This window comes from Trichosurus vulpecula, chromosome 4 (genome assembly GCF_011100635.1).
Source record: "Trichosurus vulpecula isolate mTriVul1 chromosome 4, mTriVul1.pri, whole genome shotgun sequence".
NCBI lineage: Eukaryota > Metazoa > Chordata > Mammalia > Diprotodontia > Phalangeridae > Trichosurus > Trichosurus vulpecula.
The window spans coordinates 302,629,581-302,654,635 of record NC_050576.1 but is presented as its reverse complement, the minus strand read 5'-3'; the positions used below and the strand labels follow the sequence as shown (position 1 = coordinate 302,654,635).

At 39.0% G+C, this 25,055-nt stretch overlaps 1 protein-coding gene across 1 annotated transcript in view; it reads right to left on the bottom strand.

Annotated features, from left to right (window-relative positions):
- The window catches only part of ERICH6B (glutamate rich 6B), an 83,836-nt gene that overhangs the window by 22,996 nt on the left and 35,785 nt on the right, over positions 1–25,055 (bottom strand). The window contains exons 6-7 of the mRNA XM_036754051.1: positions 16,220–16,282; positions 8,168–8,310 (exon numbers count right to left, since the gene is read on the bottom strand). Of these exons, the coding sequence (XP_036609946.1) occupies positions 8,168–8,310; positions 16,220–16,282 (206 nt within the window). The remainder of the gene's footprint in view (positions 1–8,167; positions 8,311–16,219; positions 16,283–25,055) is intronic.

Sequence of the window (25,055 nt, the reverse complement as noted above, 5' to 3'; positions counted from 1 at the left end):
GAAATAGAACACAAGCCTGGCATGGAGTGAGGCATGATAAAGTAGTAGAGGGAGGGGGACTTCAATTATCAGAACATCTGCTGGGGCTCTCTCTCTGCCAAAAACAGAGTTGTAAATAATTTCCTGACTTGCCTTGATGGTAATTTTATCTTCAAAGGATGGAGCAACCAACAAGGGGAAAATTTCTGTTTTGGATCTGATTCTTACCAACAATGAACCAACAAGAACTGGTTGCTGAATTGGAACTGATGGGACCCTCGCTGGAGGTGAATTAATCACAGCATCTTAGAATTTATGACAAGCAAGGAGAGCAAGAGTGGGTGTACTCTGGCATGTACCCTAGATTTTGGGAATGTAGATTTCAAAGGGTTTAGAGGAAAGATAGTTAGGATACTATATATGAAATTTAACAAATTTAACAAAGAAAGTTGACCCAGGAGGGATGAGTAGCTCTCAAGAATATGGTGCTGGAGATGTAAGAGAAAAAATTCCAATGTGAAGACAAAGAGGGAAAGAATCTGATCTGGATGTACATGGACTTCCCCAAACAGCTTAAATATAATAAAATAAAAATTAGGAAGAACAAAAACAAAAAGACAGAAAGAAGATGGAAGACAAGGCAGGTAATGGAGGATGCATAATCAGGCATGGCACTGTAACAACAATGTTACTTGCCACTACTGTGGCTGTGTAAGACCAGTAACACCAGCACACAGGAGAGCTGCTAGCACAGGTTCTTTGATCTGCTTTTCTAAGGAAAGCAACTTTAAGGGGTTTACAATCTCACTTTAATTAAACATACATATGTCATTCAATTAGTTCAGGGGGAAAAGCCAGCACCTTGAACTTCGGAGGAAACACAAACAGAAATTACAAGCAGAAATTATAAAAACAGAGCAAATAAACACAAATCAACAGATAGGGCTTCTAGCTGTCTGACCAAGATATTACATACTTAGTTACCAGAGAGAGAAGCACCAACATCTGGGTTTTCAAAGCCAGGGGGGCTCCTTAATGGCTACGCAGAATCTCCACACCAACACTCTTCCAATGAGTGAGCCCCCAAAGCAAAACCTTTCCTTCCGCAGTTCTGAGAGTTCTTGATGATTCTCAATTCTCGGATCTCGATTCTGAGTTCAATGGTTATCCTTTGGGTATATATACCCTTTTTCAGGGCCTGAGGGCTTCACACCTCTTGTGACCTAATTAGCAAAAGAGTGTGGGCCTTCCTACATACAAAGGCAAGACTCAATCAAAGGCACTTGATTACCTTAGTGCTCAGAAGTACTCCCAAAGAAAAAACAGTAAAAAGTCCCACTTTGCCTACCTTTACAGGTATGGTCCTATAAGAAAAATGGCAACAGTGCTAAAGCTCAGCTTGATTTTTTTGGTTATTTTTATTTATATTGTCATAGGTCTTGTGTTCCTAGTTCTACCTGTGTCACTCTGGATCCACTTATAGGCATTCTTGTGTTTCTCTAAATATTCCATTATGTTCATGCACCACATTTTGTTTGGCTTTTTCCCAGTTGATGGGCACCTATTTTGTTCTTAGCTCTTTGCTATCATGGTTTACCTAGATTTTCATAAAACATTTGAAATCATGCTATTATAATACACAAGATGGTGAGATTGGGGTGAGATCTTAGTACCATTTGTTGAATTCGGATTTAGTTGAACCCAAAGAATCATCATTAAGAGTTCAATGAAAACTTGTAAGAGCTTTAGCAAAGCACCCCAAAGATATGTACAGTTTTAACATTTTTATAAATGTCTTAGGTATAGGAATAGAAGCCATTCTTATCAAGTTTGTGGATGATACAAAGCTGAAAGCTAACTTGATTCAACAAAATCTTTTTAAAAAAAATTCAATTTTAAAAAATGTTGAGGTTGGGGCATCTAGGTGGCACAGTGAGTAGAGCACTGGCCCTGAGTCAGGATGACCTGAGTTCAAATCCAGCCTCAGACACTTGACACACTTACTAGCTGTGTGACCTTGGGCAGGTCACTTAACCCCAATTGCCCTGCCCTCTCCCTCCAAAAAAAATGTTGAGGTCTACACTTTAAGAGACTGCAAGCTCATTGTGAGCCAGGAGTGTGATATGGTAGCCAAGAAATTTAATGTAATTTTAGGCCCTTTGGGGAGATATAGTATCTAGGACTAGGGAGACAAATGATAGTCCAATGCACTCTGTCCTGGTCAGATACATCTAGAGTATTGTGCTCAGTTCTGGGTCCCATATTTTCAGAATGTCTTTGATAAAATGGAGGACGTTTAGAGGAATTCAGCTGGAAATAAGAGACTAGAGCTCTGGGAGGATTAGTGAAGTTTTAGGAGTCACCCACATAGATGTGATAATTAAAGCCATGAGAGTAAATTAGGTTTCCTCAGGAGGCCATGTGAAAGAGAGAAGATTTCCATGATTGATTGATTCATGAAGGTCCTTAGCCTAATCAGAGTTTGGGACCTGTTGTGGGCTGGTCTATATGACAACTGTAGGGGGTGGATGAAAACTTCCTGGTTTGGTGAAATTAAAGAATGCGACAACTGGAAAATTCCTGGGTGAGTAAGAATTTCTATTTATGAGACAAAGTTAGTAACTGTGCTATGTCATACAACTGAAAGGTCAGAGATGAAAAGCATTAGAGTAGAAATAGGGTCAAAACTTGGATTCATAAAGTCTGAGGTGCCTCTCAAGAAGTGAGATTCAGATTCCATTATACTTGGAGAACTGAGGGAGTTTTGGAAGTCAAGTATCTTTGTTTTATCTAAACTTTGTTCTGCCCTTCCCCCGACCCTTTCCATCAGTCCTTAGACCAACGTGCTATACAGAGCAAATGCTCAGTCAATGTTTGTTGCATGAATGGAAGAAACTGAGTGAACTGGAGCACTTAGAAATTTGAGGGCATGAGAATGCGCCTGGACTGGGGAGATTTCACCTGAGGTTATGAAGGGTAAGGCAGGGTCCAGAGTGAAGTATAATGCTGCTGGGGGGAAGGCAGGAGGGGCAGGATAAGGCATGGGATCCTCTCCAGTGCTTGGCACAGTGCTTGGTGAAGAGTAGACCCTTAATGCATGTTGACTAACTCCTCAAAAGAAAAAAAAATAGGACTTCAGAGAGTTTAACTGAGTCTATCAGTTTAACTAAGCCATGTCATCCTGAGAACATTTGCTGATGACACCAAAAAGACAAGATATAAATATAAAACGGAATAGAGAAGGTGGCATTTCTAGAATGCTCTCTTATCATACCGGTGATATAATAATGTTACTACTACATTTGGATGCTACCATCTCAGGATCTGAAATGCTGTGCGAAGAAGGAACAACAGCAATAAAGCTGAAGTTGGGACCTTATCGAATATAAGGAAATCTACATTGTAGATTATATGATTTTGAACGTACTCAAGATTCAGCCTTTGCTGTCTGACTCAATATTGAGTCCATATAGCCTGGTGGCATAGTGGATAGATTGATGGACCTTGAGTCAGGAATACCTGAGTTCAAATCATTCCTTAGCTATTTACTAGCTGTATAACTCTAGGCAAATTGCTTAATCTCTGTCTGCTTAAGTTTCCTCAACTACAAAATGAAAGGGGCAGGAGTCAATGGCCTCTAAGGTCCCTTCCAGCTCTAAATCTGTAATGTTATAATTTAACTGTTCAATTTCAAGTGGTTAAAAGACAGACAATATAGAACAGAGATCTGTATTATGGGCATTTCTTTGATGGTACTACGTAAATCGTGGGATTCTCTATGAATCAGTGCTAGCATTAGGCTTATCTGGTAATTTGATAAGGAATCTGCAACAGAGTGCAGAGTGAAATTCTTTTAGTTACAAATGACGGTAAGTAAGTTCTTCTGGATAAGCCACACTAAGCAGGAGGCTTTCAGAAGTTTCTGTGCAGCGTGAAGCCAAGATGGCAGATTAGAGGCAGCCACCTAGTGAACTCTTCCAATATTCCCCCCAACCAAAACTTTAAAATAACACCTCATAACAAATTTTTGGAGAGGTAGAGACATCAAAAGGTCAGAGTGAGATATTTTTCTAGCCTAAGGAAACTTAAGAGGTTGGCAGGAGAAGTCTGTGGCAGGGGGTGGAGGCCTTCCTGGAACCCACATCCTGCAGCAGTGGCAACGGCGGCTGCTGCAGCAGCAGCAGCTTCAGGAACTCTCAGCCCAGAGATAGTCAGGAGGTCAGACAACTGGTAGGAAAGAGATTACAGGGAACTCTTTGCTGGCACTGGGGACAGCTGATGTTGATTGGCAATTTGACTGCCCATACACAGTTCTGGTCACAGTTACAGGGAGGAGAGGACCATTGACGATCTGTCACAGGGGAGCAGGGGCCCTGGTCATAGTACTCAGAGTGCTAGGAGCACTAGCACTTGTGGCTACAGGGGACCGAAGGCCCTTCCTGGTTAAAGAACACAGTGCAGACCAGGAAAACCCCAGGATCACATCACCTTGGAAGCACCAAAACATGTAGACCCACAGAACTAGCTCTGAAACAAGGAGCACGAAAAAGCCTGAAGCTTGGGATAGTGCCTCCTTACCACCAGGTGAACAGAGCTCAGCTTTAAAATAAAGTTCAAAGTAAAAAAAATAGGCTAGAAAAATGAGTGGAAAATAAAAAGATTATTATAAAATATATAAAAAGGCTACCTACGGTGGCAGGGAAGATTAAGACATAGATTCATAAGAAGACAACAGTGTGAAAACAGCTACCAAAAAAAGCCTCAAACAATAATACTAATTGGACTCAAACCCAACAAGAATTCCTGGAGGAGTTAAAGAAAGAGAGAAGAGTAATAGAAGAAAAATTGGGAAAAGAAATGAGAATGATGAAAGAAAGTTATAAAAAGAGAATTGATCGCTTGGTATAAAAGGCACAAAAAGTGGAAGAAAATAATACTTTAAAGAAAAGAATTGGCCAAGTGGTAAAAGAGGCACAAAAATCCACTGAAGCACTCCTTAAAAAGCAGAATGGGCCAAATGGAAAAAGGAGTACAAAAAATTCACTGAAGAAAAGAACTCCTTAAAATGCAGAGTTGGCCAAATAAAAAGAGTAAGAAAATCTCACTAAAGAAAATAATTCCTTAAAAATTAGAGTTGGGCAAGTGGAAGCCTGTGACTCAATGAGACGTTGATCAACAATAAAATAAAGTCAAAAGAATAAAAAAATAGAAATTATGAAATATCTCATTACAAAAAAACAACTCACCTGGATAATAGATCAAGGAGAGGTAATTTAAGAATTATTGAGCTACCTAAAAGTCATGATCAAAGAAAGAACCTAGACGTCATATTTTATTAAATTATAAAGGAAAATCGTCTTGATATCTTAGATCCATAAGGTAAAATAGAAATTGAAAGAATTCACCAATCACTTTCCAAAAGAGATCCCAAAATGAAAACTCTGAGGAATATTATATCTGAATTCCAGAGCTCCCACGACAAAGAGAAAATACCTCAAGCAGCTAGAAAGAAACAATTCAAACACCTGGATCCATAGTCAAAATCACAAAATATTTAGCAGCTTCTGTGTTAAAGGAGCAGAGGGTTTAGAATATGATATTCTGGAAGGCAAATGAGCTAAAATTACAACCAAGGATAACCTACCCAGTAAAACTCAGTATAATCCTTCAGGATTAAAAATGAGTATTTAATGGACTTTCAAACTCCTGATAAAAAGACCAGAGCTGAACAGAAAACTTGACATTCAAACAGAAGACTCAACAGAGTCATAAAAAGGGAAGCATGAAAGAGTAATCATAAGGAACTCAATAAAGTTAAAGTGTTTACATTCCTATAGGGAAAGAAGATACATGTAACACCTAATAACTTTATCATTACTAGGGCAGTTACCAGGAGTTTACATAGAGAGCATGAGTGTGAGTTGATTAAGTTGGAATGATTTCTCTCTCTCTCCCCCACCCCTCCAAGAAGGGGTGAGAAAGAGGGATGCACTGGGAGAAGGGGGAAAGGAGAGGTAGAATGGGGAAAATTTTCTTACATAAAAGAGGCATTCAAGGAAGAGCTTTTACAATAGAGGGGAAAATGGGAGCGAGGTAGTGGACAATGCTTGAACTTTACTCTCAGAATTGATTAAAAGAGGAAAGAACATATATATATATATACACATATATATATATGTGTATATATATATATACTCAGTTGTGTATATAAATATAACTTATCCAATAGATAGTGAGAGAGAGAGAAAGAGAGAGAGAGACAGAGAGACAGAGACAGAGAGAGAGACAGAGAGACAGAAAGAGACAGAGAGGGACAGAGAGACAGACAGGGACAGACAGAAAAAGAGAGAGGAAGAAACAGAAAATAATAAGATGGAGGGAAATACACAGTAATCATAACTGTGAATGTGAATGGGAAGAGCTCACCCATAAACCAGAAATGCATAGCATAATGGATTAAAAACCAGAATCCAAGAGACACAATGAAATAGAAAGACAAACACAGTTAAAATAAAGGGCTGGAGCAGAATTTAATATGCTTCAGCTGAAGTAAAAAAGGCAGGGGTAGCAATCACGATCTCAGACAAAGCAAAAGCAAAAATAGACCTAACTAAAAGAGATAATCAGGGAATCTACATTTTGCTAAAATGTACTATGGACAATGAATATAAAAAACTATTTTACAGAAAGTTTCTCTGATACAGGCCTAATTTCTCATATACATACATATACATATATATATACATACATGTATATATATGTATGTATATATGTGTGTGTGTGTATATATATATACATACATACATACATACATACATAAAACTGAGTCAAATTTGTAAAAATAAGACCCGTTCTTCAACTGATAAATGGTCAAAAAACATAAATAGGAAGTTTTCAGAAGAAACAAAGCTGTCTATAGTCATATAAAAAAACTCTCTAAATCACTATGAGAAGAGAAATACAAATTAAGACACCTCTGAGGCACCACTTTACACTTATCAAAAATGACAAATGCTGGAGGGGATGAGAGAAAATAGGTACATAGGTACACTAATGAACTATTGGTGGATTTGTGAACTGCTCTAAACATTCTGGACAGCAATTTGGAACTATGCCCAAAAGGCTATAAAACTGTACATACCCTTTGCCCAAGCAATATCATTACTAGATCTGTATCCCAAAAATCAGAGAAAAAGGAAAAGGACACATATGTACAAAAACATTTCTAGCAGCTCTTTTTGTGGTGGCAAAGAATTAGAAATCCAGGGGATGCTTAGCAATTGGGGAATGGCTGAACAAATTGTGGCATGTGATTGTGATAGAGTACGTTGTGCTATAAGAAATGATGAGGGAGGTGGTTTCAGAAAAACATAGGAAGACCTGTGTGAACTGATGCAAAGTGAAGATGATGAAAAAATGCTATATACTTCCAGAGAGAGAATAGATGAATTCTGAGTACAAATTGAAGTATAATTTTCTCATTTTCTTTCTTTTTCTTTTTTCTTTTTAAATTTGGCTAGTATGGAAATCTGTTTGCATGATTTCACATGTATCATTGATACATTGCTTGCTTTCTCATTGGGTGGAGTAGGGGTAGAGAAAGAAGGAGAGAATTTGGACATCAAAATTCAAAAAGATTATTCAAAATAAATAAATAATGAATTAAAATGGTTTTTTTAAAGTTTGTGTGTAAGCAGGTTGACAAGTGGTAGTTGAACACCTGACACCTCCCCATTTCCCTCCACCCCTCCTGGCCTTTGCCATTGCCAGTCACTTTCCTGGGTTTCTGATCCATTGTTGCTCACTCTTTGTCTGGATTTCTGACCCTTGTTAATTCCTTGTCTGGACCCCTACCTTGTAACTTAATCCTGTTCTTTGGGGGTCTTGATTTCTGTTCTGTTCCTTCAAAAACCTTATTTTCTGTCTGACTTCTGGGTTATGCTCACTCCTTGATCCTGAATAGTGTGCTTGTCTTTTTCTTCCCAACCCACCTGGTTCTGACACGTGCCTTCACTTGGCTTCACTACTTACAGGTGAGCTCAGGCAGACAGACTTCCCAGGGCGTGACTCAGGGTGGCTGCCTGCCTGGTCTTCCAGACTTTACTAAGCCATCCCCAGCCATTCATCTTTAGCTTATGGCCTGGCCTGACACTTTGACTGATAACGTGAAATGTCCTCATCCACTTACATGTAGGCCAGTTTCCTCCGGGTATCTTGTCTTAGCCGAGCAGAGGGGGACACATCAATATCAAGGGATGCCTTTTCTTCTCGCTCTAGCAATTCTTGTAGTATGCACTTAAATACACTCTGGTATGTCCTAGAAGGTGATGGCTACAAGTCAAGCCACAAAGCAAAAAGTCAGACTCTTCAAGAGCGGTGCTTTCCTATTTCATCTGTTGCACCAGTTTTGTTTTGTTTTAAACTTTTCAAAGGGAGCAGATTATGCTACAGTTTGTTATTCAAGAAATTAACTATAGAAAATGTTCTTCTTAGCTTTGGAGGGGGGCCAGTTCTGTTTCTTTTAAAGAAGATGTGCTCTTTAAAGAGAATTTTCCCTCAGTGTCCCCAGAAATCTTTTTGAGAATGATCAAATTGTCTCTTTTTTTTCCAGAGTGGTACCGGCAGCTTGTAGAGACACGAGCACAGAAATGATATTAAAGACCATACTAGTCCTGGCTTCGCCACTGATTTACTATGTGACTTTAAGTAAAGTCACTTGGTCTCTCCAGGATTCTTTCTCCTCATCTGTTAAACAAAGGGGTTAGACCAGAAGTTGCCTTTTGGCCTTTGTAGAGCTAAAGTCCTATTAATTCAAAGAGAAGTCCTTTTCATATGTAAATGATTTCCTAAAACAAAGATCTCCAAGCTTTTTTGATTGTGTAACCTTATCAGTAAACCATTTTTGAACACAGCCCCAATATATGTATATTGAGTTATGAATTATATATACAGACTACTGTATTAATCATTATGTACATTATAAAACTCCCAAATAGAAATTTGAAAAAGATAACATGCTGATGAAACAATATTTGATTCTAGAGGTAATAGGGAGGCATTGGAATATATTGAACAGGGTAGTGATGTGACAAGGGAGCTAGGTGGTACAGTGCTGGATGGACCTAGAATCAGGAAGACCTGTGTTCAGGTCCAGGCTCAGACTCTTACTAGTGTAACTGTGTGCAAGTCACTTAACCCTGTTTGTTTCCGTTCTCTCATCTGTAAAATGAGCTGGCGAAGGAAATGGCAAATCACTCCAGTTATCTTTGCCAAGAAAACCAAAAATGGGGTCAAAAAGAGCAGAACATGACTGAAAAACGACACAACAACAATGACAAAGTGATGTGATTAGATTTGCCATTTTGGAAACATCATTTTGGCAGCTGTATGGAGGATGGATTTTATTGGGGAGGGACTTGAGCCAGGGAAACCAATGAGGAAGCTGTTAAAATAGTCTAGGAGAAAAATGTTGAGGGATTGAATGAAGGTGGTGGCTGTGTGAGTGAAGCGAAGGGGACTGATGACAGAGTGCAGATAGAAAGGACAAGATTTCACAACTGATTGGCTGTATGGGGTATAGGAGAGTGAGAATGGAAGAATGGTTGTGCTCTCAGCAGAAATGGGGACATTTGAAAGGGGGTTGGTTTGGGTAGAAAGATGATGTGAAAAGGCCTGTGATAAGCATCCATGCTTGTCTATCCTGTACAACTCATTTTGCCCCAACAAAATGAAAAGTGGGGAGGTAGAACTCTTATTCACCAGTCTCTATCCTGAAGGCAGATCCTACCCTTCAAAGGGTGACCCTGGGTAGATCACTAACCTTATTTGCCTCAGTTTCCTCATCTGTAAAATGAGCTGAAGAAGGAAATAGCAAACTACTCTAGTATCTTTGCCAAGAAAACCCAAAATAAGGGGTGGAGCCAAGATGGCGGCTGGAAAGCAGGGAGCTTGCTTGAGCTCCCCTCCAAAAACCTATAAAAAATGGCTCTGAACAAATTCTAGAGCTGCAGAACCCAAGAAATAACAGAGGGAAGCAGGGCTCCAGTCCAGGAAAGTCTGGATGGACTCAGGGAAGGCTCCAACACACGGAGCTGGTAACGGAGCAGAGCAGATCCCAGCATGGGCTGCACCAGGGCCAACCAGACTGGAAGCCGGGGAGAACGGGCCCTAGTATTCAGTATTCAGGGTGCTAGGGCCCGTTCTCCCCGGCTTCCAGTCTGGTTGAGCTGTGGCAGTTACCAGACTTCTCAATGCACAAACACCAAAGACAACAGAGAAGGTTAGTGGGAAAAGCTGTGAGGACAGAGTGAAAGGAGTTCAAGGTTCGGCCACCACCCTGGGGGCAGGGAGGTGGGGCAGCTCTGAGGACAGAACTATAGCCGCAGTTGCTTCCGGCTCCAGACCTATCTGGTGGGAGGAATTAAGTGGCAGATCAGAGCAGGAGTGCAGCGCCTGCTTAAGATCTGAGTCATGGTCAGGGTTGGCAGTTCTTGGGGGAGGAGGAGCGCTGGTGTAGCAGAGCTTGCTGTGTAGAAATAGCTCTGAAAACAACAGCACAGCCCCTCAAGCTAGGCACAAAGTACTCTCTACTCTACAAGCAGTCATACCCTGACGAAAAACTCAAGGGTCAAGTAGTTGGCTGGGAACATGGCCAGGCAGCCAAAATGGACTCAGATTCAGTCTCAGACTTTGGAATCTTTCTTTGGTGACAAAGAAGACCAAAACATACAGCCAGAAGAAGTCAACAAAGTCAAAGAGCCTACAACAAAAGCCTCCAAGAAAAACATGAACTGGTCTCAGGCCATGGAAGCGCTCAAAAAGGATTTGGAAAAGCAAGTTAGAGAAGTAGAGGAAAAATTGGGAAGAGAAATGACAGTGATGCAAGAAAAGAATGAAAAACAAGTCAATGTCTTGCTAAAGGAGACCCCCAAAATACTGAAGAAAATAACACCTTAAAAAATAGACTAAGTCAAATGGCAAAAGATCTCCAAAAAGCCAGTGAGGAGAAGAATGCCTTGAAAGGCAGAATTAGCCAAATGGAAAAGGAGGTCCAAAAGACCATTGAAGAAAATACTACCTTAAAAATTAGATTGGGGCAAGTGGAAGCTAGTGACTTTATGAGAAATCAAGATATTATAAAACAGAACCAAAGGAATGAAAAAGTGGAAGATGATGTGAAATATCTCATTGGAAAAACCACTAACCTGAAAAACAGATCCAGGAGAGATAATTTAAAAATTGTTGGACTACCTGAAAGCCATGATCAAAAAAAGAGCCTAGATATCATCTTTCAAGAAATCATCAAGGAGAACTGCCCTGATATTCTAGAGCCAGAGGGCAAAATAGAAATTGAAAGAATCCACCAATCGCCTCCTCAAATAGATCCCAAAAAGGAAACTCCTAGGAATATTGTCACCAAATTTCAGAGCTCCCAGATGAAGGAGAAAATACTGCAAGCAGCCAGAAAGAAACAATTTGAGTATTGTGGAAACACAATCAGAATAACACAAGATCTAGCAGCTTCTACATTAAGGGATTGAAGGGCTTGGAATACGATATTCTGGAGGTCAATGGAGCTAGGATTAAAACCAAGAATCACCTACCCAGCAAAACTGAGTATCATACTCCAAGGCAAAATATGGATTTTCAATAAAATAGAGGACTTCCAAGCTTTCTCAGTGAAAAGACCAGAGATGAATAGAAAATTTGACTTTCAAACACAAGAATCAAGAGAAGCATGAAAAGGTAAACAAGAAAAAGAAATCACAAGGGACTTACTAAAGTCGAACTGTTTTGTTTACATTCCTACATGGAAAGATGATGTGTGTAATTCATGAGACCTCAGTATTAGGGTAGCTGAAGGGAATATATACATACATACATACATACATACATATATATATACACATACACACACATATATATATATATATATACATACATACACATATATATACACACACAGAGGGCTCAGGGGGAGTTGAATATGAAGGGATGATATCTAAAAAAAACATCAAATTAAGGGATGAGAGAGGAATATATTGAGAGGGAGAAAGGGAGAGATAGAATGGGGTAAATTATCTCACATAAAAGAGGCAAGAAATAGCAGTTCTGTTGGGAGGGAAGAGGTGGCAGGTGAGGGGGAATGAGTGAATCTTGCTCTCATCGGATTTGACCTGAGGAAGGAATAACATACAAACTCAATTGGGTATCTTACCCCACAGGAAAGAAGAAGGAAGGTGATTAAAAAAGAGGGGATGATAGAAGGGAGGGCAGATAAGGGGAGGAGGTAGTCAAAAGCAAACAGTTTTGAAAAGGGACAGTGTCAAGGGAGAAAACTGTATAAAGGGGGATAGGATAGGAAGGAGAAAAATACAGTTAGTCTTTCACAACATGAGTATTGTGGAAGGGTTTTGCATAATGATACACATGTGGCCTATGTTGAATTGCTTGCCTTCGTAGGGAGGGTGGGTGAGGAGGGAAGAGGGGAGAGAATTTGGAACTCAAAGTTTTAAAAGCAGATGTTCAAAAAAAAAGGTTTTGCATGCAACTAGGAAATAAGATCTACAGGCAATGGGGCATAAAATCTATTTTGCCCTACAAGAAAGTAAGGGAAAAGGTGATGGGGGGGAGTGGGGTGACAGAAGGGAGGGTTGACTGGGGAACGGGGCAATCAGAATATATGCCATCTTGGAGTGGGGGGAGGGTAGAAATGGGGAGAAAATTTGTAATTCAAACTCTTGTGAAAATTAATGCTGAAAACTAAAAACACTAAATAAATAAATAATGATTAAAAAAAAAAACAAAATAGGGTCACAAAGAGTCAGACAGGACTGAAAAGTCTGAACAACAGCAACAAAGCTCTATGTAATCTTCTCTATGATCTATCCTGGGAAGAACTTAAGGTATATGGCGTTTTCTTCTAGGTGGAAGAAGATATTAGGTAAGGGGTTTGAAGAAGGGGATAAGGTATCAGTAGTTTAGGGTATGCTGTTTTTCAATCATGTCTGACTCTTCATGATTTCATAGCATGCCAATGCTCTCCATGGGATTTCCTTGGCAAAGATACTGGAACGGTGGACCATTTCCTGTTCTATTGAATTAAGGCAAACAGGGTTAAATGACTTGCCCAGGGTCTCAGGCCAGATTTGAACTCATTTCTGCCTGATTACAGGCCCAGAATACTAGCACTGTGCCACCTAGCTGCCTCTAGTTTAGGGAGTAAGGTCCTGTAATAGTGTTAGGTTTGCTATAATAGTATGAGATTGTTTCCAAATAGTAATGCTGCTCATCGTTTTTTTCTTTCCTTTTTCCTTTTACACATCTGGTTGTAGATTCAAACTGTTAGAGCTAAAACGTGTATAAGAGGTCATTTTGATCAGTCTCTCATATGAGGTGTTTTGCCACTTTGCCGCATAACTAGTGCATTGTTGAGTTGTGACTTGGACTCAAATCTTCTGTTTCCAAGTCCAGGACTGATTATTCTGCCCCAAATTCATTTGAGGTTTGTAAAACTAAGATTTATCCTGACTCATCTGAATTGTTGGAATACTGGTGGGCAAAAACTTACATCCTGTCCTACTTTATCCTTTACTTATTCAAAAAATATTGTGTTTTTGTGTTTACATTAACCTGGATTCATCATTTTGCTAATAAATGGCATTAATCTACGACTGAGTTCCCCCATGTAATAATAGTGAATACTTATATAATGCTTTTGGGGTCACAGGATGCTTTTCTCACAGGCCTGTGAAATTTTTCCTCCTTAGCATTGGAGGACCAGGCTAGGACAAAAGCATGGAAGTTATAGGGATACAGATTTTGGATTAATATAGGATTGTATGTTGAGTTGCCCACAAATGGAATGGGTTACCTCAGAGGAGTAGTGAGCTCTTCATGTGGAGCCTGGACCACTCCTAAGGGATGTTGTTGATAGGATCTAGTATTGGGTAGGGATTGGAATACATGACCTTTGAGCCCCCTCTTAGATTTAAAGTTATGCTTCTAGGTAGCATACATAGTATTTTCTGCTTTTTGCAAATGAGACACTCTAGGATCAGAGAGGTGGTAACTTGCCTGTGATAACATGGCTAGTAACTAGCAATAGTGGGACCTGAACCCATATCCTCTTACTACACAATTCAGAGATTTCTTTTCTTCTACACTACACTGTAATTTCTGACACCAGTCTTCTAAAGTAGGCTAAATTAGCTTAATGTCTGAATTAACTTAATTTTCATCATTCCTGGAATGGATATACAGGGTGTGGCTCAGAGCTAGCGTCTTTTTTGTCTTCTCAGCCCTACTCCATTTGTATAATGCAGGGGTTTAACTTGGGGTCTGTAAACTTAAATTTTTTTGTTACTGTATTTCAATATAATTAATTTCCTTGCTAATCCTTATGTATTTTGTTTTATACTTTCCAAAACCATTATTCTGAGAATGGGTCCATGGACTTTACCAGATAGCCAGAGGAGTCCATGACACTGAAAAACTTAGGAATCCCTAACATAAAGAAATTAGAAGCCAACTCTATGTGTTGGAGTAACAGATGCTTTGGAGTGTTTCATAGAAACAGTTTGGTAGTGAAGTAAAAGGGTTAAAGTCTGGCAGATTTATCCTATGAAGTTGATCAGAAGTGTGAAGCTGCCAAAGTCTTGGAGGTTTATCGAGGAATATTTGGCAGTAGGGAAAGTAAGAAAAAAAATTTCTAAAAATGCACACTCGGTTTCAGATGCAACCAACTGGATCAACAACTCACAAAGTATTTATCCTGCTCGTGGTACTGCCTCTATTCTATAGAAACAGTTTCCTAGTGTGTTTAGGGTTGATGACAAACCATTGTGCTTGTTACTGGAATTATCTAATGACAAGGTTGACCTCAGTTCTCTGTTGCTGGGGTTCCTGGCTTTGAGGACCTGGGAAAATGACCTTCTTAGGCTCAAAGCATCATAGATTTTGAGCTGGAAGAAACCTCAGAGAATATCTAGACCAGCCCCCTCTTTTTATAGGTGAGGCCAATAGGTAGCAAGTGGCAGGTCCTCTGCCTCCAAACCCAACACTCTTCTTTTTCATAGTATCATGCAAGCCATCTATTAATTCGTGTCCCATCGCCATCTTTTCTCTGTTACTCCAGTCTCTTGGAGCAGTGGAGGTGAAGACCTTATATAAAGTAATTGTTTTTTGGGGGCTGCCAGTTTTAAGTTCTTTTATATTCTGATTGCTCAGGCATGAAGCCTTGACACATCTGAGGATCAGTAGCTGAATGGACCATTCTGTGCAGTTTTCCATCATTAAACAGGAGGGTCTTTTCATTTGTGATGAATATGGTAGTTACAACCTCTAATCCTTTAAAGCTCTATGTGTGGGCATTGTGCGCACTGATGCAGTTCCCAGTGAAGCTTGAGCAAATGTGGTCAGGGTTTGGTTGCTGAGCTTCTACAGACTTATCTAGGCTGGTCCTCATATGACATATGTACATACCAGATCTATACTTGAAGTTTTTTTTTCTAATCTGGTAGGACCCTAAGGAAGAATTTCACCGGCATAGCTTTCGAGAACCTAGAATCATTTCCATGTAACTGTGAGGTTGGAGCTCAATGGAAGAACAATGATAATCTGTTGTAATAATACTTGAAAATAATACTTCTAACTTATTGGCAAGTGGTACTATGGTATGGTGGCAAAAGCATTGGATTTAGAGTCTAAGGACCTGGGTTCAAATCCCACCTCTTCTATTTACTGTCTGGGTGACTTTGGGCAAATCACTTCTCTGATCTTTGTTTCTTTACCTGTAAAGCGAAGGGACTGGACTAGTTGATATTTGAAGTCCCTTCTAGCTCTGAATCTATGATGCTATGCCAATGGATCCTTTGGCCTGTTTTTCTAATAACTACAAGGGTTTTATATCAAATGGCCCTTAGAATATGTTACCTTTCAAGTACAGTACCTTTCACATGGTAGTCACTTAAATGTTTGTGGGATTGAATGTAGTCAATTATGATTCAAGAAGAAATAAAAACACCATAGAAGAATAAAACTAGGTTGAATTAGCTAAAAATTTTCACGTGTACCAGAAATCATATTGGTTTGTGACCATTTCAAATTTAAGAACAACAGATGTCCCTTCCTTGCCCTCCCCCTACCATTTCTGCTTAACTGCCATTAACATTTTGACTTTGCCCTTGGAACACTGTGGAATGAATTCAGAGAAACCTTGCCTGTGGCTGTCAATACTTACGGTTCCTTGGGATTTTGTCCGTATAGCAGTAGATGTTCCTTGAGTGCTGCTTGACTCTTTCACCTTAAAAAAAAAAGGAACACACAATACAACACTTTAAGTTTTGTGAATCTGTAATATTCATCTTTTAGAAAATGATGAGAAAATGGCTTAATATTCTTGTTTTGTGTTGGGCTTTTCCAAACTATGGATACATTTGAGTAGCTGGCTCACACCACTGTTGAGTGGGAATGACCTCCTCCCCCCTAGAGAGCAGTTTTCTTCCATTCCCTTTTCACCATATGATAAAAAGGGCAATAGAGCCCTCTGTGGAGTTGGGTGGGTGGGTGGGTGGGTGGGGGAATGCTGTATGGGTATTCATATTAATTTTCAGTACTGCTGACTTCCCTTCATGAATCCTGGTCCGTGGGCAGGGTGGCAGGTTGTCTTACGTGAGATTCTGTGTTCTCTCTTGTAGCACTAATTCAAGCTGAACTCTCTAGCTAAGACCTCTACCATAGTGTTACTGACATATCATTAGCACTGGACAACAATACTTCAAGGATCTATAATTTCAGATGATATATCTATAAAATAATAACATAATCTATAATCTGATATATTATACATAACATATAATCTACAATACAATAATGGTCAGACTCTGGGCATTCCCATGGTCTATGTAGATCACAATTCCTCAAGACCTTGGAGAGTTTCTGGAATCAGAAACTTCATCACTGTTGCCTTCCTGCCGGGATTTGCCTGCAAATGTAGCTAGGCTGGTTCTTGGTTGATAGATATACAACTTGGCCCTTTCCAGCTTGGTAGGGAGAGAAGGAAGGAATAGGCATTTACATAGCACATCCTATGTCCCAGACAGTGTGCTATGCACTTAAACCTATTATTTCATTTGACCATCATAACAACTCTTTGAGGTAGGTGCTTTTATGCTCTCCATTTTACAGTGGAGGAAACTGAGGCAGAGGTTAAGAGACTTGCCTAGGGTCACACAACTAGTGTTTTAGGCCAGACATTTAGGTCACTTAACTCTGTCTCACTCACTTTAACTCAAGTCTTCCTGACTCTAAAGCCCATCTCTCTATCCACTGTGCAACCTAGCTGCCTGAAGTTTACAGTACTATGTTGGAATAGCCTTTGGTCATCTCCAAGCCATAGAGACATTAGCAATGGATTTTAATGGAGGACATCTCAAGGATGTTATGTATTTTATAGGGATGACTTTAGGGATTACCTGACAAAGCTAACCAACTTTTATAATGCTACTCCTATTGGAAAATAGATTGAGTCCCAAACCACTGAGATATATATACACATACATATATATATATGTATATATATATACACAGACATATATATATATGTATATATATATACACAGACATATATACGTATATACACATATATATATCAATCACAAGATCACAGAACTTCCAAGTTGGAAGGACCATTAGAGACCTTCTATTCCAAACCCTACTTAAACAGGAATCCCTTCTTTACAACCTTAAGGATGTCATCATCTACTCTTTTTTTGAAGACTCCTCAGTGATAGGGAATTGACCACCTCTCAAGGCAACATCTACTTTTGGATAGTTTGAATTGTTAGGAAGCTTTTTTGGACAACAAGTCTAAATCTGTCCTTCAATTTTTACCCATTGCTCCTGGTTTTGCCTTCTGAAGTTAAATGAAACAAATCTAGCCCTGCTTCCAAATAATGGCTTAAAGAATGTTTTAACTTTTAGAAAAGTCAAAGTATCTAAAATTCATGAATCTACTTTCTTGCCTTAGTGAAGTATATATTAGCAATTGAATTGACTGAGGCTCTTTTTAGTTTTTCATTCCCAGCCAAATTGGCCTTTTTGCTGTCCCATCACCATACCTTCGCACAAGCTTTTCACCATACATTGAATGCACTCCCTTCTCACCTCCATTTCTCTAAATCCCTAGTTTCCTTCCAAGTTCTGCTCAAATGCTTTGAACTACGTAAGGCCTTCCCTGATCCCCCAACATTTAAAGATCTACTTGCTCTTCACTGAACTGGATATTCCATCCCCACCTCCCCACCAACCCTTACTCCTTATCTTTATATAAGCCATCCTTAATGCATAGAATATATTTCCTCATCTATATGATGCCTTTCAGCATCTTCACTTCTTTCAAGTCTTAGTGGAGGTGCCACCTATTCCCAGAACCCTTCTTTGATTTCTCTCCTTGCTAGTCCTCTTGACACCCTTGAACTATCTTGTAATTAGCTTATCTCTGTATAGGTTATATCTCCCCTTCCCCCTCCAAGGATGTAATCTCTTGAGTTCAGGGACTATTTGTGTTCCTAGCACCTTTGATTCCCAGCATTTATACTAGTCACTGATGACTTTGAACACCAGTTTCCTCAACCATAAAATGGGGAGGTAGGGACAAGATGGCATAGTAGATAGAGAGTTGGCCTCTGAGTCAGGAAGACCTAAATTTAAGTCCAATCTCGGACACATCAGCTATGTGACCCTGTGTGAACTACCTAACCAACCTCACAGTTAAAGACGGAGACTTAAATTCCAGACCTAGTGTTGGTCCTGCACTGGTAGAGGGAAATTCACACTCCTAAGGAATCCCCTACTCTGATGAAATCATAGGGTTAGTTAAAAAAATAAAAAGGAGTAACAGTCAGTACTGTTGATGTGGGGAATGGGAGCAACAACAGATTAAACAAGAAACATAATTTGGACCAATTAGGGTTTATTGAGTTCACCAGCACAGCAGTCTCACCTGAAGAGGCAAAGACTCCCCAAATGAACAGTACACAAAGTTTATCTTGATTTCAAGGAGTGGTAAGGGATGAGGCAAACGTTAATTGGTTAAGATCGCTGTTGCTGGAACTTGAGGCTGATCTGGTACAAAAACTGCTTTACTCAGGTTTAAGGTTAGGAGTTATTGCGTAACAGGATGCAGGAGGCTAGACTGTTTGTTAGAATAGGTTGTACAACAGGATACCATGGCACATCCTATTTGGGGTCACTTGTACTGCAAGCACTAATGGGAGGGTACAGACATACATGTGTGAACAAAATAGAGTGATTCTTAAAATGGAGTATCTCTGGATCCACATTATTTATCTTATAGGGTTACTGTGAGGGAGGTGCCATTGCGGTATAAACTCTGATTATGTCTAATAAGTTCTCATTTTTTTACTTTCCAGTTCTTGAAGATGTCTGTGAATTTAAGTAGAGAGTATGATTAGATTAGTTTTTGTAGCAAAAGCAAAACAAAATAAAAAACCTCCAATTGTGTGAAGGCTTGCTGGTCTCTAACCTGTTTACTGATAACCTGAAAAATAACTTTTCCCAGAGATAAAAGTGGAGGATCATTAGATTGGGAACTCCTTGAGGGTAGGGACTGGCTTTTGCCACTGTCAGTGATCACTGAAAGATGTTGAAGAATGGGAAAAGTATCAGAGATCCAGAGAAGGATGTTTCAGTTTTATTTTTAAAGAGAAGAGAGGGCAGTCTGTAAACCACAGAAAAATGAATGAGCTTAACTTCTAGATCTGGTGAAATTCTAGAACACATTGTTCAGAATTTGATGGCTTGTGTGATACTCAGAAAAGGAAACTGATTATTGAAAGCCTGATTTTAGCAAGAAATGGCCATACCAGACTAAAATTATTTCTTCTTTTTGACAGTGTAACTTGATAGCTAGATCAGGAGAATGCTATAAACATTCTATACTTAAGATTTCAGCAAAATGTTTGACAAAGTCTCTCCTGGGACTTTGTCTGGGAGCTCTCTTCACTTTTGCAGATCAACAACTCCTTTACATCATTGAATCATAAGTAGTTACTGGGGACACTGGAAAGTTGAATAATATGTCTATGGTCACAGAACTAATATGTGTCAATGGCAAGACTTGACCCAATCTCTTTCTGATTTTAAGACTGACTGTCTATCCACAGTGCCACACTACTTCTCATTGATAGATTGCATGCTTGTCAAATTTGTAAGTGACATGAAGCTGGAGGGGGTCACTAACATATTAAGTGATAAGAGTTCAGCTATCCACAGGCTAGCAGTAAATATTGGTCAGACACAGGCTGGACTAGGTGCACATTGGGACTTTCCCAACTGTGAGAATATTGGATTCTTGTACAGAGAGACTTTGCTTCCACCTCAAAGTAGACCAAAAGTACGACCTGAAACAGAAGTAAGCCATGTTCCTGATGGTCTATGATGTGCAAGCATCTTACAATAAAATTTTCTACTTCCCCAGCTTCACCTAAGACTGAGGCATTTAACAATCATGGGGAATTAATATAGAACCTCAGAATCTCACAATTGGAAGGGATCTCAGAGAACACATTGTCTAATGCCTGCACAAGAATTGTCTCTGTAAAATGCCTAGCAATTAATTGTCTCATCTTCCCTGGAAGATCTTGCATGAAGGGCCATCCACTGCCTTCCCAAGTGGCTCATTCTGCTTTTCGGTAGCTCTATTGTTAGGAAGTTTTTCCTTCTATCAAACCTAAATCTGTCTCTTTGCCACGTCCCCCAGTGCTTCTTCTTTATAATCCTCTCTGAACAAGCAGAATGAGTCAAATCTCTATTCCACAAGACCAGAGCCATCAGCCATTGTTCAGGGACTTAAATTTCACAAACATAATCAACAGCCTGGCAAGGACATTACTGTTTATACTCTTATCATTTTGCAATGCTATGATTATGTAAATTTCTGAATGAAAAGTCACAGGTTTGCCTTCTGTATAGAATTCTTTCATAATAAAGCTGTTCAACAGCCTCTTCTGACTTTTCCAAATTTGATATTTATAAGTCCCTGCCAGTAAGATGATATCATTGCATGTAAAACAAATTAAAAGAGCAGCTTCTAACATTAATGTTGTGTATTTTATATATCTACCTGTATACACATACATACATATATACATACATATATATATATATATACATACATACATACAAAGGACTTTTGTCAACAGAATTAGCAGAACATAGAGAATTCACAATATCTGCAGATATTAAGTTCAGAAATGTGAACTGTTGCTCATTGGCTAATTAGCACCTTAAGTATGAGAATATATTATATCTGATCTCACTTTTTGTGAATTTGTGCCCAAAATGCTAGTTTTGGTTAATGATTATCAGAATAGACTAAGATGGATTCCTATAATTGCAATTGAGGTTATGTTATGGGTCTTACATTGTAAAGGCGAAAGAGTAGATATAGAACATTGTGGCATTATCATGTTCCTCGACTGTGAAAGGTTCTCCCTGGAATGACACAGCAACAACACACTCCCTGGAAACATCTTTTCTAGACCCACTCTACCTCCTGATGATTCATTCATCATAGTTAGAAAATGAAGGCAACAGTGAGCTCTCTTCTAAGCAGCACAAGTGATAAAGATGACCTAGTACCTACTACTGTCCACATGCCTCAAATCTAATTTCAGAAAAGCAGAGAAAACAAAAGGTTAGGGAGAGACATTTTTCTAGCCTAAGACAACTTAGGAGGTTGACAAGCGGGGTCTGTGACACTGGGGTGGAGGATAGCCAGGAGCACACATAGCAGCAAAGGAGCACAGATTACAACCAACAATAATCTACCTAGCAAAAGTGAGTGTCATCTTTCAAAGGAAAAAATAGATAGTTAATGAGGTAGAGAACTTTCATATGTTCCCTATGAAAAGACCAGAACTGAATAGAAAATCTGACATTCAAACAAAAGACTCAAGAGAATCATGAAAAGGTAAACATTAAAGAGTAATAATAAAGGACTTAATAAAGTTAAACTGTTTACATTCCTACATGAGAAAATGATACATGTAACTCCTAAGAACTTTATCATTATTAGGACAGTTAAAAGGCGTTTACATAGACAGAGGGCATGAGCATGAGTTGATTATGTTTGGATGATCAACAAAAAAAATATGAACAGGTGGGAAAGAGGGATGCATTGGGAGAAAGGGGAAAGAAAGGGGTAGAAGGACATTTTTTTTTCTCATAAAACAGGCACACAAGGAAGAGTTTTTACAATGGAGAGGAAATGTGGAGGGGCGGTAGTGGGCAATACTTGAATCTCACTCTCATCAGAATTGCTAAAAAGAGAAAAGAATATATATATATGTATATGTATATATACACACATATACACTCAGTTAGGTATAGAAATCTACATTACCCAACAGGAATATAGGAGGGGAAGGGAATCAAAGAAAGGGTGGGGGAAATGATAAAGGGGAGGGTAGATTAAAGGAGATAATGGTCGGAAGCAAAAAAGACTTTTGAGGAGGATAAAAAGGATAAAAGGAAAGAGAGAGAGGATAAAGAGAAGAAAGTGGAATAGAGGAAAATACAGTTAATATATCATAACTGTGAGTGTGAATATGATGAGTTCACCCATAAAGTGGAAGTGGATAACAAAATAGATTAGAAATTAAAATCGAACAATGTGTTGTTTAGAAGAGGCACACTTGAAACCAAAAGACACAGAATTAAACTATGGGGCCAGAGTAGACTCTATTATGCTTCAGCTAAAGTAAAAAAGGCAGGGGTAGCAGTCATGATCCCAGACAAAAATAGACCTAATTAAAAAGCAAAAAATAGACTTAATTAAAAGAGATAATCATGGAAACTACATTTTTCTAAAATGTCAATGAAGTAACACCAAAAAATTTTACAGCAAGTTTCTCTGATAAAGGCCTAATTTCTCACATATATAGGAAATTGAGTCAAATTTATAAAAATAAGAGTTATTCCTCAATTAGTAAATGGTCAAAGAATATAAGCAGGCAGTTTTCAGAAGAAGAAACAAAGCTATCTATAGTCATATGAAAAAATGCTCTAAATCACTATTGATTAGAGAAATGCATATTAAAACAACTCTGAGGTACCGCTTTACACTTATCAAAAATGACAAATGCTGGAGGGGATGAGGGAAAATAGGTACATAGGAACACCAATGAACTGTTGATGGATTTGTGAACTGGTCCAGCAATTCTGGAGAACAACTTGGAACTATGACCAAAGGGCTATAAAACTGTGCATACCCTTTGACCAAGCAATACAATTACTAGGTCTGTATTCCAAAGAGAACAAAGAAAAAGGAAAAGGACATGTATATATACATATTTGTATGTATATATGTATGTATATATATGTATATGTGTGTATGTGTAAACACACATATATATGCACAAAAACATTTCTAGTAGGTCTTTTTGTGGTGGCAAAGAATTGGAAATCAAGAAGACTCTAATCATTTGGGGAATGGCTGAACAAGTTGTGGCATATGATTGTGATGGAGTATTATTGTGCTATAAGAAATGATGAAAGAGTTTCAGAAAAACATGGCAAGACCTATATGAACTGAAGCAAAGTGAAGTGAGCAAAACCAAGAGATCGTTGTACACAGCAACAGCAATATTGTAATGATGATCAACTGTGAAAGATTTATCTACTCTGATCAATACAATGATCCAAGACAACTCCAAAGGACTCCTGATAAAAAGAATGTATCCACCTCCAGATAAAGGACTGAAGACCTGTCCGTGCAAATTGAAGTATAATTTTCTCACTTTGCTTTTCATGTGTTTTTGTCATATGGCTAATATGGAAATATGTTTCTATGACTTCATATGTATAATCAATATCATACTGCTTGCTTTTTCAATGGGTGGGGAAGAGGAGGGAGGACAAGAGAGCATTTGTAACTCAAAATTTTGGAAAAAGAGTCTTAAAAATAAATAATAAAATTTTAAAAGGTTAAAAAAAGGACGAAGAGATAAGCATAGAAAATTGGGATCCGTCTGTATAGAAATGATAGTTGAAGCCATGGGAGTAAATGAGATTACCAAGGGAGAGAGAATGCAGAGGGGATAAAGAAGAGGGCCAAGGATGGAACTCAGAGGGTTGGTGGAACCAGTAAAGGAGAGAGAAGGAATAGTAAGAGAATAAGGATGAGAAGCAGGAGAGTGTGGCTATCTCCGCAGCCCAGGTTAAAGAGAATGTCCATAAAGACAGGTTGGCAAATTGTCAAATGGCACAGAAGGATCAAGGAGGATGAAGATTAAATAAGAACCAATGAATATGTTAATTAGGAAGTCTTTGGTGATGATTGAGAGAGAAATTTCAGTAGAGTTTTGGGAAGGAGGCCAAATTGCAGGAGCAAGTGGTCATTGTAGAAGTGGAAGAATTAAGTAGAGACTTTTCAGAAAGTTTGGTCATGAAGAGAAGGAAAAAAGGTGCTATGGAAAACAGATGGAACAAAAGGCTATATTTTTTAATAGATTGTGGAGATTTGAGTATGTTCATAGGTGGTTGGAATGGAGACAGAGGAGGAAGCCAAGGCTAGCCCTGGGACCTCCAATGTCTTCACACTGAATAAACCACACTCATGTTATGTTTTGTGTATGCACAGGGGCAGTCCAACTCATTGCTTAAACTTGGGCTAGGGTCTTCTTAATACTACTAATACAAACACTGCATTTGATACTCATAACCTTGCAAAGTAAATTCTATGATTTCCCTTATTGTCTGTATGCTCTTTCTACCAGTGACGAGATTCTTATACAAATGCTCTGGGCCTGAACTTGGGGTGATAGCAATAGCACCTCAGCTTTAGGAGGAAAAGCAAATTTCCTTCCCTCTACTCAGACACAGAGTATGGCTCTCATGAGAATACAGAGCTCTTGAAGAACCTCCCTCCCTCCCCAACATCCACATCTTTCCTGAAGTGGATGAGAAAAACGCCTTCTGGGCATGCCAGAGCCGGCCAAGAAATCCGCTTGACTTATTAGGAGGTGGTGTTGATGACTTTCAAATGCAACTAT